Source organism: Chanodichthys erythropterus, chromosome 2 (genome assembly GCF_024489055.1).
Source record: "Chanodichthys erythropterus isolate Z2021 chromosome 2, ASM2448905v1, whole genome shotgun sequence".
Taxonomy (NCBI): domain Eukaryota; kingdom Metazoa; phylum Chordata; class Actinopteri; order Cypriniformes; family Xenocyprididae; genus Chanodichthys; species Chanodichthys erythropterus.
In genome coordinates, this window is record NC_090222.1 from 40,003,283 (window position 1) to 40,019,240 (window position 15,958).

The 15,958-nt window shown below is 29.7% G+C and overlaps 1 protein-coding gene across 1 annotated transcript in view; it reads right to left on the minus strand.

The window, feature by feature from the left end:
• csmd3a (CUB and Sushi multiple domains 3a) overlaps nucleotides 1-15,958 on the minus strand; it is a 389,031-nt gene that overhangs the window by 246,017 nt on the left and 127,056 nt on the right. Inside the window, exons 21-24 of the mRNA XM_067412377.1 lie at nucleotides 12,293-12,481; nucleotides 11,466-11,635; nucleotides 9,714-9,870; nucleotides 218-409 (exon numbers count right to left, since the gene is read on the minus strand). Of these exons, the coding sequence (XP_067268478.1) occupies nucleotides 218-409; nucleotides 9,714-9,870; nucleotides 11,466-11,635; nucleotides 12,293-12,481 (708 nt within the window). The remainder of the gene's footprint in view (nucleotides 1-217; nucleotides 410-9,713; nucleotides 9,871-11,465; nucleotides 11,636-12,292; nucleotides 12,482-15,958) is intronic.

The following is a 15,958-nucleotide window of genomic DNA, read 5'->3' on the forward strand; positions in this document are numbered from 1 at the left end:
GTGGAATCCATGTAAGGATAAATCCTCAGGATTAAGGATGCAAATGGCTGCGTTTGGAACTAAATACTTGCTTACTGTACACTATATACAGTATACTGCATCTGCTTCTAAACAGACTGTGAAAGAAAAAGCATTGCTTTTTAAATGCAGTATGTTAGTCTGCTCTTCCGGCCAGTCGACGTCTCTCCGGCTGCATGTGAAGCGCTGCGCTCATTACCTATGCAGGAGGGGAGCGGGTGGTCCCACGTCCGCCTCTCGCCCGTCATACATCTCAACACGCTGCTGCCATGGAGACTGTAGCCCGGATCACAGCGATACGTGACCACACTGCCAGCAAAGTGGCCTTGGTCGCTGATTTTGGATCCAAACTGAGGCACGCCAGGTTCGTCACAGTGAGAGAGTTCAAAACCTGGAGGGGAAAGCGTGTGAAAGAGGAACATCAGTGGGTGTTTCTGAACGCTCCCAGAGCGGGATTTTCCTTTTACGAGGATTCCAAGATTCTTTTTAAATGAAAGTCATGTTAAAACTGTCTTGAAAAAATCTTACTGTCTTCATTTATTTATAGCTTTTATTCTTTCACCCATCTGAGACCCAGACTTTCAATCTTAAAATGTTTAATTTACCATAAATTTCTATTGTTAATAAAAAAACTATTGTTAATATGTAATTGATTATTTCCAGGAGCTCATTGCTTCTTTCAGTTAAACTGCTAACAGTGATTGTAAATGAATTGCCTAAATTATTACATTATTTGCTAACTGCATTCTCTTTCAATTGTAATGTTGACATGCATTCTCTGTAAAGCTGCTTTGAAACAATATTTATCGTGAAAAGCGCTATAAATAAATGTGAATTGAATTGAATTGAATTGAATAATAAAAAAAAAAAATAAAAAAAATTAGTTTTACAAAACCAAGGCCCGTTCACACCAAGGATGGTAATCATAACTATTCTGTTTCCTCCACTATGTTTAGATGCATTTTGTTCATAGAAATGTGTTATTCAGTGCTGTAATTTGACGCATCTGGCAGAAGTTGGGCAGACATGACTAATCGATAATGACATTTATTGTCAATGATTTTCATTATAATTATTATGGTGTAGCCCTTATATATATAAATGCTGTCAAAAGATTAATCACAATTAATCGCATCCAAAATAAGTTACTATAAGTAATACACAAACATGCATGTATATATTTAAGAAATATTTACATGTATATATTGTAATTTATATTATATAAATATTTTATATATAAATGTATATTTTTCTTAAATATATAAACATGCATGTCTGTGTATTTATTTATGTATAATAATTAAACAGTACACACACATATATTATGTAAAAACAAACTTTGTGATTAATCGTTTGACAGCACTAATATATATATATATGTGTGTGTGTGTGTGTGTGTGTGCATGAGAGAGAGAGAGTATATAAACACATTTTTAGAGAGTATATAGACATATTTGTACAAACTTTTGGTAGATGAGATTAATCGATTATATATATATATATAATTTAACTACAAAGCTATATATATATATATGTATATATAATTTAACTACAAAGCTATATATATATATATATATATATATATATATATATAATTTAACTTCAAAGCTATATATATATATATATATATATATATATATATATATATATATATATATAATTTAACTTCAAAGCTATATATATATATATATATATATAATTTAACTTCAAAGCTATATATATATATATATATATATATATATATATATATATATATATATATATATATATATATATATATATAATTTAACTTCAAAGCTATATATATATATATATATATATAATTTAACTTCAAAGCTATATATATATATATATATATATATATATATATATATATATATATATATATATATATATAAAATTTAACTACAAAGCTATATATATATATAATTTAACTTCAAAGCTATATATATATATATATATATATATATATATATATATATATATATATAAAAAATTTAACTACAAAGCTATATATATATATATATATATATATATATATATATATATATATATATATATATATATATAATTTAACTTCAAAGCTATATATATATATATATATATATATATATATATATGAAATTTAACTACAAAGCTATATATATATATATATATATATATATATATATATATATATATATAATTTAACTACAAAGCTATATATATATATATATATATATATATATATATATATATATATATATATATATATATAAAATTTAACTACAAAGCTATATATATATATATATATATATATATATATATATATATATTTAATTTAACTACAAAGCTATATATATATATATATATATATATATATATATATATATATAAAAAATTTAACTACAAAGCTATATATATATATATATATATATATATATATATATATATTTAATTTAACTACAAAGCTATATATATATATATATATATATATATATATATATATATATAAAATTTAACTACAAAGCTATATATATATATATATATATATATATATATATATATATATATATAAAATTTAACTACAAAGCTATATATATATATATATATATATATATATATATATATAATTTAACTTCAAAGCTATATATATATATATATATATATATATATATATATATATATATATATATATATATATATATATATATATATATATATATATATATATATATATATATATATATATATATATATATATATATATATATATATATATATATATATATATATATATATATATATATATATATAATTTAACTTCAAAGCTATATATATATATATATATATATATATACAATTTAACTACAAAGCTATATATATATATATATATATATATATATATATATATATATATATATATATATATATATAAAATTTAACTACAAAGCTATATATATATATATATATATATATATATATATATATATATAAAATTTAACTACAAAGCTATATATATATATATCAGAGTTCACACCACAACTATATCAATAACGACAAAGAAATGATATCATGATACCACTGTACTCACATGATTGATTTAAATGCAAGCCTCACTGAGCCATCGGATTTCATCAAAAATATCTTAATTTGTGTTCTGAAGATGAATGAAGGTCTTACGGGTGTGGAACGACATTATTTTCATTTTTGGGTGAACTTACCCTTTAAAGTGACAGAAGACAAACTGCACTAATATAGTCATCACTATAGTTATCCTCAAAGTTATCGTTCTTGGTGTGAACGGGCCTTAAAACAAATTATTACACGGCTCTGTGGAATACTCGATTCTGATTGGTCAATCACGCCATCCATGTACACTTGCTACAAATGTTTGTTTTTTCTTTGGGGAAGTTTTGCATTTGGTGAGCTAATAAAATATTAAAACAAAAAGTCAAATCGATATTTAAATTAAATCATGTTATCAGGTATCGTGGACTCGCTCTCTCTTGTTTCATGCAAACACAGCTGCTGCATTTTGCACTTGTTTTGTTCACTGTAATGGATTCTAAGATAACAAACAGGTATGATTTTAAATCAGTTTCATCTCAGATCAATATCTCTTATCCCCATAATAATTTATGTTGAGAAATGCTGTTTAAGACGTGCTGTGACTGTACCGTAATGTCTGTCTAGTTTGAACTAGCGACTGCTCTCTCTGCGGAAGCTAGTGTTTAAAGAGCTAATAAAATATTTCGACTCAGATCAATATTTCATGTCTAATTATTTACTTATGTGGCAAGTAGCCATGTAATAAGTGGGAAAATGTACTTCCAGCTGGTTGTTATTGCAGAATAAACCTCTTCAGGCTGATGCAAGATCACCTGACCACCCTGACGGGGTTTATTCTGTGATTTACCTAACTAAAAAGACACATTAACACATGTTTAAAGTATCCTTTCCACCACAGAATATCAACAGAATACATCATTTGAGATGTGATGGAAGTGTTGATGGTCTGGGAGAAAAAAAATCAAACCAAAGAAAGTTAATTGTTTTAAACTTTAGCAGGATCAAAAGTGGCCACAGTTGAAGAAACACCCGAGACACACAATGCATCAAGCTGTTGGAGTTCAAAATAAAGCTAAAATATGTGCAAATCCTCCTAAACACACTTGCTGAGCGTTTAATTTCAAAACCATGGGCATTAATATGAAGCTGGTCCTCCCTACTGCTACGGACTTAAAGTTTGTGCCTTTCAGGACCGCTGCAATCATTTCAACAAAGCAAACCTGTGAAAATTAACAGAACTGCAGGGCGGCAAACCAAGCTTTCTCCCGTTTCTGATCCGTACAATTAAATCTGACGAGCAAACACAATTTCCTGTGTATTTCCTGTGTCATATGCAATTACAGTGAACAGGAGCACAAATAATATCATTCCAACCGTTTAATCCTAATCAGATCTTAACGAGAGAATGATACAGATAATTAATTCATTGAAACTAGGTGTGGGTGAAAGAAACACAATCCGATCCCACCAGCAGTTTCCGTCCCGGCGGAACAACTTTATGAATTTCACTTCGAGTTTCCATAATGCAACCTTGTTATGCACATAAAACAAAGAAATAATCCCACAGCCATAATAATATTCACATTTATGTGAACATACAGCCTATAATACTGTGAGACAATAACACGAGCAGCACTGCTAATTAAGACTTTACTGACGGGAGATGAAAATGCAGAGGATGTTATGGAGAGTTTATAGATGATAACAGATTTAATCAACTCTAAAATCTAGTCTTGTGTGAACAGCACTAACAGAATTAATCAAGAAAATGTCATGCTATTGATACTGTACTTTTGATTACTGGCGTCAACTCTGCAGCTTATTCTGCCCACTTACGCCTGCAGCAGTCCATCACGCCATGAGAGCGGGCAGAACAAGATCCAGAGTTTACGACAGACAGAAACAACAAGGGTTTGGGATATATGTACAGTATTTGAAGCAGCATCAAATGACATAATGATGCTAACATAACACAACATATGATATAATATAACATTATATGATATAAAAAATATCTACTGACTGAAATGGCATAAGACTACATTTTATATAATATTTGAAAATATTTTGAAGCTGAATAAAAAAGAAAAGTATACATAAAAATATAAAAGTAAAATACAAATAAAATAAAAAAATATTTTTTTGACTAAACTATTTAATATTTGATATTTAATAATATTATAAAATAAACACAAAATAAAATTAAATTAAATTAAACTATCTACTGACTGAAATGGCATAATGACTACATTTTATTCAATATTTGAAAATATTTTGAAGCTGCTTGTTACTGAATAAAAAAGAAAAGAATATATATATATATATATATATATATATATATATATATATATATATATATATATATATATATATATATATATATATATATATATATATATATGACTTAACATTATTTAATATTTAAAAATATTAAATAAAAAAAAATGTTTTAAATTAAATTAAAGTATCTACTGGCTGATATGGCATGAGACTGAATTATGACCAAATTATATTTAATATTTGAAATAATTTTTATGCTGCTTGTTACTGAATAAAAAATAAAATAAAATAAAAAATATAAAAATAAAATAAAAAGATTATGACTTAACTATTTAATATTGGAAATTATTTTGTTGTTGCTTGGTACTGAATAAAAAATAAAATAATAAAATAAAATACAATACAATAACATAAAATAAAATGACAAATGGCATGAGTAAATTATGACTAAATTATATTCAATATTTGAAATTATTTTGATGCTGCTTGTTACTGAATAAAAATAAAATAAAATAATAAAATAAAATAAAATAATAAAATAAAATAAAATAATAAAATAAAATAAAATAAAATAAAATAAAATAAAATAAAATAAAATAAAATAAAATAAAATAAAATAAAATAAATAAAATAAAATAAAATAAAATAAAATAAAATAAAATAAAATAAAATAAAATAAAATAAAATAAAATAAAAAAATAAAAATAACTACTGACTGAAAAGGCATGAGACTAAATTATGTATTATTTTTATGGGTGAACTATTCCTTTAAAAGATATGTTGTTGATGCTGCTTGTTACTGAATATAATATAATATAATATAATATAATATAATATAATATAATATAATATAATATAATATAATATAATATAATATAATATAATATAATATAATATAATATAGAGAGTAAATAATGGCAGAATTACTTTTTTATATAATATAACATAACATAACATAACATAACATAACATAACATAACATAACATAACATAACATAACATAACATAACATAACATAATATAATATAATATAATATAGAGAGTAAATAATGGCAGAATTACTTTTTTATATAATATAACATAACATAACATAACATAACATAACATAACATAACATAACATAACATAACATAACATAACATAACATAACATAACATAATATAATATAATAATATAATATAATATAGAGAGTAAATAATGGCAGAATTACTTTTTTACATTACATAACATAACATAACATAACATAACATAACATAACATAACATAACATAACATAACATAACGTAATATAATATAATATAATATAATATAATATAATATAATATAATATAATATAATATAATATAATATAATATAATATAATATAATATAATATAGAGAGTAAATAATGGCAGAATTACTTTTTTATATAATATAACATAACATAACATAACATAACATAACATAACATAACGTAACATAACGTAATATAATATAATATAATATAATATAATATAATATAATATAATATAATATAATATAATATAATATAATATAATATAATATAATATAGAGAGTAAATAATGGCAGAATTACTTTTTTATATAATATAACATAACATAACATAACATAACATAACATAACATAACATAACATAATATAATATAATATAATATAATATAATATAATATAATATAATATAATATAATATAATATAATATAATATAAATCATGAGAGTAAATAATGGCAGAATTACTTTTATTTTCTTCTTTTTGTGGGTGAGCTATTTCTTTAAAATGAACGTTGTTCTAAGTTCTCTTCTTTTTCTTTCGTTTTAGCACAGCCAAATGCATGGGATGCGATTGAACACATTATCAGAGCCTGATAGACCAACGAGACACTCAACGAGTGTAAAAGCTGTTAGTGCCACGCAATAAATGAGTCCATCTGAACGCCTCCAGCGCTGGACATTAGTGAGACACTCCTCAAAACCGCCGTTAACCTCATTCACAATCATGCTTTCCTCACGCCGGGACGTTACTACTGCAGAGCTTGTGCACGCTTTATGATTAAGATATCAAATAATACAGCACTGTGAACTGTGGTAGACATATTAGAAAACTTCTCATGAGGAAAAAAGACCTATAATTTCAAATAAAGACAATTAAGAGTCTCCGTGGCACTAATAATCCATGCATAAGATGCTGCTAATTCATTACAAAAGCAATGAACGTGTGTGTGTGGTGGTGAAGTGATCGCTGAGAACAATTATACAGTTCAAGCTGACAATGACATGAAGATATTAATCCAGAAATTAAAATTAATTGAGCTAATATATTCCGCTGTGAGGTGAGACGTAGTTTACGGCAGAAAGATTGAGAGAGAGCGGGAGATTTCAGTCGTATCTGTAGTCAAGCGTACACACAGCGTCCAAAATTAACTTGCACTTAAAACTGTATTTTGCATGATTTATTGAAATATATATGTTGTGCCAGTGACAACTGGATTATTTAGCTGTAAACATATAAACATATTAAAGTAGAAAACAGTTTTTATACATTTATAATACAATAATATTTCACAATATTACTGCTTTTACTGCAAAAACTGTTTTCTTCCAACCCCAAATCTTTATGAAGATGATTCAAAACTGGAAATGCTGGAACTTATTCAGACACAAACCCATAGCGGACTCGAAGCATTGTGCGAGAAAAGCCTTTGTAATTGCAGCTTTATGAAATCCAGATGGGACGGATAAAAGTACAGTCATTTGCAGTCTTATTAGGGATGAATTTAATTATCATCAAAGCTCATCAAACATGAAACATTAGTGAAACACTGTTACTCGCTTTTGTTCGCTTGTGGGCAACACTCGACGAGTTTTAGGAGTTTCTGAGCTTTAAATTTTAACTTGGACGAGAAAATCCCAAATGAACTCGGATGTCTGCAGCGTGAGCTTGATGAATGCGGGGTTTTTGGGTGAAAATAAAACAGAAGCTACACCAGGGAAGCAGATTGTGAAGAGTCATGTAATCAAAGACTGGATAAAAATGTCACTACATTTCATGCAACCTCTAGTGTGTGTGAGTTTCTACAAGTAGTGTAGAATTAAAGGAGTACTTCACATTTGGCAAATGGGTTTCAAATAAATCTTGGCTGCTTATGAAGTAGAAAAATTAAAACGTTTTTGAAATCGGTGCTTCATGACTAGAGAAAGAAGACTGTTGTCTTCCCTTTTGTCAAATTGGTAGGAAAACTTCAACACTCATAATGTGCATGTTGTTGTCCAAGGCCACGCCCACTCTGCTCCTATTGGATGGCTTGACTAGAGTCAAATACCGCCTTGCTTTAGTAGGAAATACTTCTCAGCAAACTTTTAGTCATAATGGTGTTGTACAAGAATTGAAATGGTAAAGCGAGTTACTTTCGATTTCGTGTTGTAGGCAGCGGAAAAGAATGCCGTGATGGACAATCTGAAAAACTCCATGTTTGTAGTCAAACAGCGATTAAAGCCGAACGGAGGGGAAAATCTGCGTCCATATTCGCCTACATATACTACGCCCTAAAATCAAGTAGTGACTTTATGAAGAAAAAGTACATTCTTTTGAGTGTGTGGCATAAAAGTAGGCAAGCTTTGCAACAAACTAATTGCGTCTTTAACAGGATGCTCTGTCACTTAGTCTCTGTCACATCCAAAATGTTCATGTCTTTCTTTCTTCAGTGGAAAAGAAATGAAAGTTTTTGATGAAATCATTCCAGGATTTTTCTCCATATAGTGGACTTCACTGGGGTTCAACGGGTTGAATGTCAGTTTCAGTGCAGCTTCAAAGAGCTCTACATGATCCCAGACGAGGAATAAGAGACTAATCTAGAAAAACCATCGGACATTTTCTAAAAAAATAAACATTATATACTTTTTAACCACAAATGCTCATCTTGCACTGCTCTGAGATGCTCCACGCACTATGTAATCACGTTGGAAAGGTCACGCGTGATGTAGGCAGAAGCATCGAATGTGCAAAGACTAAGTCACGTGTGACCTTTCCAACGTGATCCTGAAAATGTTTTCCATAAAAAGAAAGAAAGACATGAACATCTTGGATGACATGGGTGAGTAAATTAACAGGAAATTTTAATTCTGAAGTGAGCTAATCATTTCATCATTGGTCTTGCACATCCGCCATGTTTGTAGTTTCTTAACACTTTATATTCGTGTTTGTAGTTATAATCAAATCCTCATCCAACAGGAATGGATTGTGGGCAACATTAGTCGTTAGAGTGTGTACGGATCTGCACTTCGGAATCTAACCGGAAAAAAATAGACCATCTGGATGTCTTTGGAACATTCATTTCAACATACCGTGATTTAAAAGAGGAAACTTACTGTTGTAAACCAGCTTAAATCCTTCAGCCGTGTCGTCTTGATCAGAAAAGAACTCAAGCCACAGGTGATTCGACGTGCTGGTCAATGACTGACCCAACATAGAGGAACCCGAGAAACCTCCCAGAACTTCTGCCGTGTTGTCCGGACCATCATATAACTGGGAAAAGAGATCGGAGAAGTCTATGGAGTTTGGCGTTTACATGTTGCTAAACAAACAAAACGTTGCTTTAAGCATTAAAGGGATATTAAAGGGATAGTTCCCCCAAAACAAACATTTTCCCATGATTTATCCACCCTCAAGCCATCCTACAGTAGGTGTATATGACTCTAATTTCAGCCATACTCAATCGGAGTTATATTAAAAATATTCTGGTTCTTCCAAGCTTTATAATGGGAGTGAATGGGGCTCAAGATTTTGAAGCCCAAAAAAAGCACAACCTTCCATCATAAAAGTAATCCATACAGCTCCAGGGGTTAATAAATGCCTTCTGAAATGAAGCAATGGGTTTTTGTAAGAAAAATATCCTTTATGAACCCTCTGGAGTCATATGGATTGCTTTTATGATGGATGGATGCACTTTTTTTGGGCATCAAAATCTCAAGCCCCATTCACTCCCATTATAAAGCTTGGAAGAACCAGAATATTTTTGAATATTCTGAAATCTGAAATTAGGCTGAAATTAGAGTCATATACACCTATGGCAAATCATGAGATGATTTTCATTTTTGGGTGAACTAATCCTTTAATAAACATTGCAATAGCCAAATACTGCGTTAACAGGGCTGGGCATGTTTCTTTTAAAAGTATTTCACTACAGATTACAAAATGCATGCTTTAAAAAGTCATTTGTAATGTATTTCATTAGATTACCCAAATTTTGTAACTTAATCTGAATACGTACTTTGGAATACTAATAATGTAACACACACACACACACAAAAAAAGTTTCTCTTACAATTCTGACTTTTTTCTCAGAATTGCATGATATGAAGTTGCAATTGCGAGTTATAAAGTCAGAATTCTGAGATAAAAACTCACAATTTCCCAGAAAAAAAAGTCAGAACTGCAAGTTTTTAATCATGCAATTCTGACTTTATAACTTGCATTTACGAGTTTATATCTCGCAATTCTGAGAAAAAAGTTCAGAACTGTAAGATGCAAACTCGCAATTGCAAGGAAAAAAGTCAGAATTGTGAGATAAAAAGTTGTAATTACCATTTTTACAGTTAAAGGGACTCACAAACAATCATCACAAAACATGAAAACAGTCGTGGATTATCAGGACAGTTCAGATTCAAGGGTATATACATTTTTGAATAGGGCAATTTTTATAAATTCAGTCATTTTGTCTTGTGGAATATATGTAAACATATTTTATGTGAAATAGCTTATTCAGGACGGTACTAAATAAAAAAAAAAACGTTTTTATGATCCCTCTTATTTGGTTAAAATTAATAAAATGTTGCATAAGGGGAATGAAACTCATGAGCAGAAATGCAGCTGATGCTTTTGCAGACTGTCAGAGTCAGAGAATCACCAATTGATTTTACATTAATTCACAGTTTACATTAATGTTTAAATGAAATTCATAGTAATCATGTTGGTAATCTAAAATACTTTTCAAATGTAACTGTAATTTGATTACCACCCATTTAAACTGTAACTTTAATGAAATAGTTCCTCAAATTTTGTATTTTAAATACATTACTAAGTTACATTGCAAGCTTGTCCAGACTTCAGTCAGCATTTACCTTGAGAACGTCACCTTGAGCCAGATGAAAGCTGTTCGCCGATATGTTGATTCCTTTTCCTGCCTGTACTTGAATGTTGTAGATGCACTCGTGGTTGTTCTCGTAATTGCGGGGGTAGTTTGGGGACAACAGGACACCGGCATTCTTGGAAACGGTTGAGCCGCATTCAGCTATGAATAATGAGGAACCGTAGTGACATAGTGGAAACGCAGTGCATGAAAAATGTAAATTTGGGAAAGTAACTAAAAATTAGGTATAGAGAAAGAGAACAAATATCATTAAAAACATGCAGTAGATTTAAATATCTTGAACAATATATTTGGTCATGCATTAGTTGCATTCGAGTCAGTGCTGTATCACACAATGCAATGCGCTCGTCCGTTTTCAGTGCAATCAAATGAAAAAGAAAATCATCCACAGTTTTTTTTTTTTTTTAGACCGCCAAATGTCAGATATTGAACTCAAAATTGGATTCAAACATGCAATACCATTTGAAATGCTTAATGCATATTTTTTTTTTTTTTTTAAACTGTAAATAAAACATACTTTGACTACGTTTTACAAGAACATACTATTTCAGTTTTCTACATGTTTAATTAATTGTGTTACTTGCCATTTCTATAGAATTAATATGACATTTACTAGCAATTTCTGAGTGAAAATAGTTTCTACACTATGTATAGTGCAGTATATATGTAGTACACTATGCAGTATGCTGTGAGTAGTACACTAGAATTCCATTCAGAACGTCGTTGAACTCGAATGCAACCAAGGAGACTTCATCAAACTCTGGAGGTCCAAGCGAATGAGAGCAGCTGACCACGTACCCACACACCTTGGCAGAGGTGCACTCCATATGCGCCGCCCGCCGCCCAGGCAAGTGATTTCTCGAGCACCCTGCAGGCGGTAACCAAGGTCACATGAGAACGCCAGGGCGTCGCCGATGCCAAAGCTGCCACCGCTGTGCCTGCCAAACTGGGGCACTCCGGGGTCCTCGCATGGCTCCAAATCATACTCTGAGAAAAACAAGCAGGCAAAAAGTTAAGCAGAAAACTTTCCTAGTTGCTGATGCATTACGTTATACAGGCTGAACTTCATTGTGTGCTAAAAAGGTGCTAAAATATGTAATACGGCTTGTAGGATGAAGGATGTGATTCATGTAAGCAGTAGGTGTTATTAATACAAAAAGGGATCAGTTCTGAACCCTAGTAGGCAGCATTTTAAAGATAGATACCTACTCCGTTACACTTTAGTTAATGCATGTTAAAATGCATTACGTCTTTTCATAAATAATTGTAACCAAAGTTAAAATGCATTATAATATTTGCAGATTCCTTGTTGCATCTAAAATTGGTTTTAATGCATTATACTTTCTAAAGGTGTGTTCGATGAATAGATAATAATATAATTGTTACAATTATTCATGAGATCATTATAAGGCTCATTATTAATGCATTAAAAGGCTTTAAGACCGAATGTTCAAAACAGCTTCTTTTACAGAGAAGACAACATGACAATCCCATGATGCACTGCAAAAAACTGCTCAAAATCGCTATTCAATATCAAAAAGTATTGATGAAAAAGTTAAATAAAATAACTACTTTGTGATTTTATGCTTAATTTAACTTGTATCGCTTTTTTTTACTTTTATAATAATCTTTTGAGAGGCATATGTCATTGTAGTAAATCTGATGGACAAAACTTTCAGTCAGTGCCAAGACGATCCAACAACGATGCCAAGTTCAGCGGCTGGAATTAGCTGAGGGGACGTAACAGCAAACAAATGGCTAGCAGTGACACTTGTCACTCAAGTGGCCACGCCCTTAATTATGCAGAACTTACATACAGAAGTTATAAAACAATTAACCCCTAAGCTAAATTAAATATACAGACCAAAACCACTTTTTGTACCAGGCTGTTAGCATATTTTTTTCTGCTGTAAAGTTGGGCATTTTAATATAGGGGTTTATGCACACGCTCTCATTGCTTTATTTTAGCATGGTCTTGATATTCAACCAATGTCTCGATTAACATCACATCAGAGTAAACAGAGAGTGAACATTTACTTTGGGTTATCTGCAAACACTCAAACAATCAATTAGAGGCAGTGTAAATGGGTTAGCGTCGGACCGCAGCTGTGCCTCGCTCTGTACAGGAGCAACGAGTTCAGATGAGTTTGATGGACGAGAGCAAAACGACGCAAATTGCTTTGTTTGCCACTTTGAGCTCTCATATCTCCATATTCAAATCCATTTACGGACAGCATACGCACGCCTGCACCTCTCTGAGATTGTATGGAAAAACAGATTTCATATTATGTAAAGATATCAATTCTTGTCTCTGTACCTTCAATGCTAAAATGCTAATGGCGGAAAGCTTTTGTCTGCAGTTTCACGCCTGGTGTTTTTTGCATTATGCATGTCTGCTTCTGTCAATCCCATCAATATTCAGTTTTCAGTAAAGGTCAACCACAGTTTTCATCAAGGGAATTTATATTAGGCTAATACAGGAACTTGGCTTGTGGATAATTGTATGGGTATTCATAACTCCGGTCCTTAATTAATGCATATGATGGCTCAGTAAACATGAGCCAAACCCTATGGGCTCTTCACAGCTTGGCTTTCTATCAGAACGGCGCGTCCTCGAACACACTGAATCACACTGACTTAAAAAAAATAAATAAAAAAATAGTGCAGAAAACATGAAAAATCTGTCCAGCTGGAAACATTGGAAATTCTTTTTTTCTTCCTCTTTTTTTTTTTTTTATTTGTGCATAGTTGATCAATTTAGGTCCTTTTGTGTACATTATTTTATTTTATTTTATTTTATTTTATTTTATTTATATAAATAATAATTATTATTATTACAAATTTAAGAAAAGCATATTATTACAGAAGAGGATTAGGGCCAAGAAATAATAAAAAAATAAAACCATCTCGAGATTAAAGTTGTTAAATTTCGAGAAAAAGGTCTAAATAAAATGATGAGAATAAACTCATTAAATTACGAGAAAAAAAGTTGTTAAATTTCAAGAAAAAAGTAGAGATAAAATGTTGAGAATAAAGTCATTAAATTACGAGAAAAAGTCGTTAAATTACGAGAACAAACTCGTTAAATTGAGAAAAATGTCGTTACATTTCGAGAAAAAAGTCGACAAATTCGTAATTTAACGACTTTATTCTCATAATTTAATGACTTTATTTGAATCAAAATTGAACTATTTTTTTCTTGTAATTGAACGAGTTTATTCTCAACATTTTATCTTGACTTTCTTTCTCGAAATTTAACGAGTTTTTATCTCGATATTTAACAACTTTAATCTCGAGATGGTTTTATTTTTTTTATTATTGCTTGGCCCTAATCCTCTTCTGTATATTATAAATAAAATGTTTATCTCTGCATTCCTTTTATTTATTTTTCCCCTGGAGAGAAAAAAAAAATAGAATATGGGTTTGAACCGAAATAGGGATGCATTAAAATTTAATGCATTTTTAGATAAACTACATATTTAACCCTTTTGTGTCAATTAAAAAAAAAAAAAAAAAAAAAAAAAAATTTTACTCTGAGGTCCTTAGAGGACAAAAATGTCTGTGACAAGAAACTTTGAAGGTTTGGTCTCATTTTCAAGAAGACCCTTGGCAGATTATTTTTTAGTAAATATTGATTATTGAAGTAAAATTATTGAAGTAAAAAAATGAAACAAAAAAAGTTATAGAGGTCTAAGTTCATGATAATTCATGAATATAATTTTATATAAAATATATTTTAATAAAACATGTCAAACTCAAAAACTGCTTTAAAATCAAAGCCATGAATCTTAACAAGTTGTGTCACAAATTTGAGGTTGATATCTCAAAAAATGAGCTTTCAGTAAGATTTTGTTTGGGCGCAGTACCACACTTTTTCCATTATCTCCACTGGTATAAAACGTGCTGGAATATGTGACTTGCAGTACAGTATAATTTTTTCTCTCTCAAATATCACACACACACACACACACACACACACACACACACACACACACACACACACACACACACACACACACTGACATCCATAGCAACACACACACACACACATTTATAGCTGCACAATTTATCCAATTGGATCTATAATACGCAGAAGCAGGAAACAGGAAAAATGTGAAAATTTGCTTAATAGGCCAAAAAAAAAAAAAAAAAATAGTAAGAATGTTTAATTTTGAAGCCTTGCCAACAGAATGAAAGCCTATTAACAAAGACCGCATAATTTTATAGTTAAATGGCCCTGGAATTAAAAATTGCCATTTTAATGGGTTTCAATAGGGATTTTGATCCTGACTGTAATTATTTTGTGTTACTAGTGTAAAATAGGTTTATTAAAGGAAATGAGGGTGAAACTGTAAAATTCCAATAAAAATGCACATCTGTGCCAAAGTTTATGCATTTGGCATTAACACAGGCAACATTATCAAAGTTAAAAATGTCATGGATGCACATGGATGCACAAGGGTT